At 43.3% G+C, this 2,244-nt stretch overlaps 1 protein-coding gene across 1 annotated transcript; it reads right to left on the minus strand.

Annotated features, from left to right (window-relative positions):
• On the minus strand, positions 1 to 1,782 carry LOC138884024 (uncharacterized). The gene is made up of 4 exons (XM_070164765.1): positions 1,638 to 1,782; positions 1,173 to 1,583; positions 501 to 1,040; positions 1 to 302 (listed from the first exon to the last, which is right to left on the minus strand). The coding sequence occupies exons 1-4, from the start codon at positions 1,780 to 1,782 to the stop codon at positions 1 to 3; spliced, it is 1,398 nt and encodes a 465-aa protein (XP_070020866.1).
• Positions 1,783 to 2,244: the final 462 nt, after the last annotated feature.

The following is a 2,244-nucleotide window of genomic DNA, read 5'->3' on the forward strand; positions in this document are numbered from 1 at the left end:
TTAGTCGACGCATATTCTGAGAGACCCATCTTTCTTCTTGACAAACAGGATCAGGGCACCCCACGGTGAAACACTCAGTCTGATGAAGCCCTTGTTAAGAAGGTCTTTCAATTGTTCTCTCAACTCATTAAGTTCTGCTGGAGCTATCCTATAAGGAGGTATAGATATGGGCTGAGTTCCTGGCATGAGATCAATGCCAAAGTCGATGATTCTTTCAAGAGGAAGTCCAGGAAGGTCATCTGGGAAAACTTCTGGAAATTCTCTAACAACTAGCACTGACTGAAGAGTTGGTGGTTCTGATTCTGGATTAATAATGTGAGACAAATAGGCGAAACACCCCTTATCGATCATTCGGTATGCCTTAAGATAAGAAATAAACTTACCTACAAGCGATGCTGAACTACCCTTCCACTATAAGGCTTCTTCATTTGGAAATTGGAACCTGGCTATCTTGGCATGACAATCTAACATGGCATAGCAGGAAGACAACTAGTCCATACCCATAATCATATCAAAATCCACCATTTCAAACTCTATGAGATCGGCCTTGGTGTTGCGATCTTGGACTGAAACTATACAACCTCTATAGACTCTGGTGACTTTCATTGACTCGCCAACTGGAGTAGATACTAGGAATGGCTCACTAAGTTGTTCAGGTTCTAGTCCGAGGTTAATTGCAAAGTATAGAGTCACATATGAAAATGTTGAATTTGGATCCATTATGGCATAAGAATTATTTGAGCAGACTAAAAGTATACATGTAATAACTTCTGCAGATGCCTCTGCGCTCTGATGATCAAGTGTAGCAAACAAACGGGGTTGTCCCCCTTCCTGAGTAACTCGGTCTGCACCTCTGCCCGCTCTATGCCCGGTCTGATTATGAGAACCACGAGCCTGAGGTGGTGCAATTGCAGTAGTTGAGGAACTAGAAGGACGAGTTGATCTACCACTGAAATTACGTTGCAACTTTGGGCAGTTGGCATTTATATGACCTATGTCTCCACAATGGTAGCAACCATGAAAGCCGAGCTTGCACTGACCTGAATGTTGCCACTTACATGTTCCACAAAGACCTTGCTGGTGTGAATATTGCTCAGCATGACTCTGGCTATGTAAGGATGATGTCCTAAAATTCTGATTCTAGCGAGACTGATTTCCATAACTCTGAGTACGTCTGAAGGAAGACCCACCACCTGATTGATGACTGGACTGAGCTGGTGCTAATGACTCCTTATTAGAGGAATCCCTTCCATCTCCGCTGGATATACTATTAAACCTGCCCGTTGTCCGGGCTTTCTTGTTATGCTCTTTTTCTTCTCTCCTTAGTTGGCTGTCTTTCTCTAAGTGCTTGGCAAATCCCATAACAGAGGAGAAGGCTTCTATCCCTACTGTTGCAGCTGATGTCGTATCCTTAATGTGGTAAGCTAAATCGCCAACAAACCTGCGAATCTTTGTTTTTTCAGTCTTCACCATGTGAGAAGCATGCTTAGCTAACCTTATGAATTCCATGTAGTACTCTTGCACACTTTTATTCCCTTGCTTGAGCTGTTCGAACTCTGTAGCCTTAGCTTCCCTATCCTCTTCTGGGATAAAGTTATCCATGAAGGCCTCTTCAAATTCTTCCCAAGTAGGCAAACCATCATCTTCATCTCTTTCCTTTTCCCACAACTCAAACCAAGCGCCGTCCACATATCTAAACTGGTAAGCACCTAGCTCCACAACTTCATCATCAAATGCTTTCATCACTCGGAGGGCTTTCTTGACACCCTCCAACCACAACATCTTATCTTCATCAACTATAGAACCATGGAACACTGGAGAACTCAACTTCAAAAATTCATTCACTCTTGAGGACTCAGAATTGTTCTATCTATTTGATTGAGGTGGAATCTCATCTCTTCTCTCGTTCTGGTTGGCCATAAAGGCTTTAAACATCTCCATAACACTGTTGACAACATTAAACATCTGATCCACCTCGGAAGATATAGTTGCCTGAGCCGGAGCTGTTATTAGGGGTGGTACTAGATCCTGAGGTACTGGATCATCATGCTTCACCCCTTCTTCTTGTTCAACCCGGGGTACTTGGACTCCCTTTGTGGATTTTCCCCTCCTTTTCTGAGTTGAAGTCTTCTTAGTTCCACCTTGAGCCATAATAGTAGCGATAGTTTCTTGAGCAGCATCCTGAGTGTCAGTGTCAGAGTTGCGAGTACGAGCCATTTTTGCGAATTTGGAGAAACGAATAAA

Source organism: Nicotiana sylvestris, chromosome 2 (genome assembly GCF_000393655.2).
Source record: "Nicotiana sylvestris chromosome 2, ASM39365v2, whole genome shotgun sequence".
NCBI classification, from domain to species: domain Eukaryota; kingdom Viridiplantae; phylum Streptophyta; class Magnoliopsida; order Solanales; family Solanaceae; genus Nicotiana; species Nicotiana sylvestris.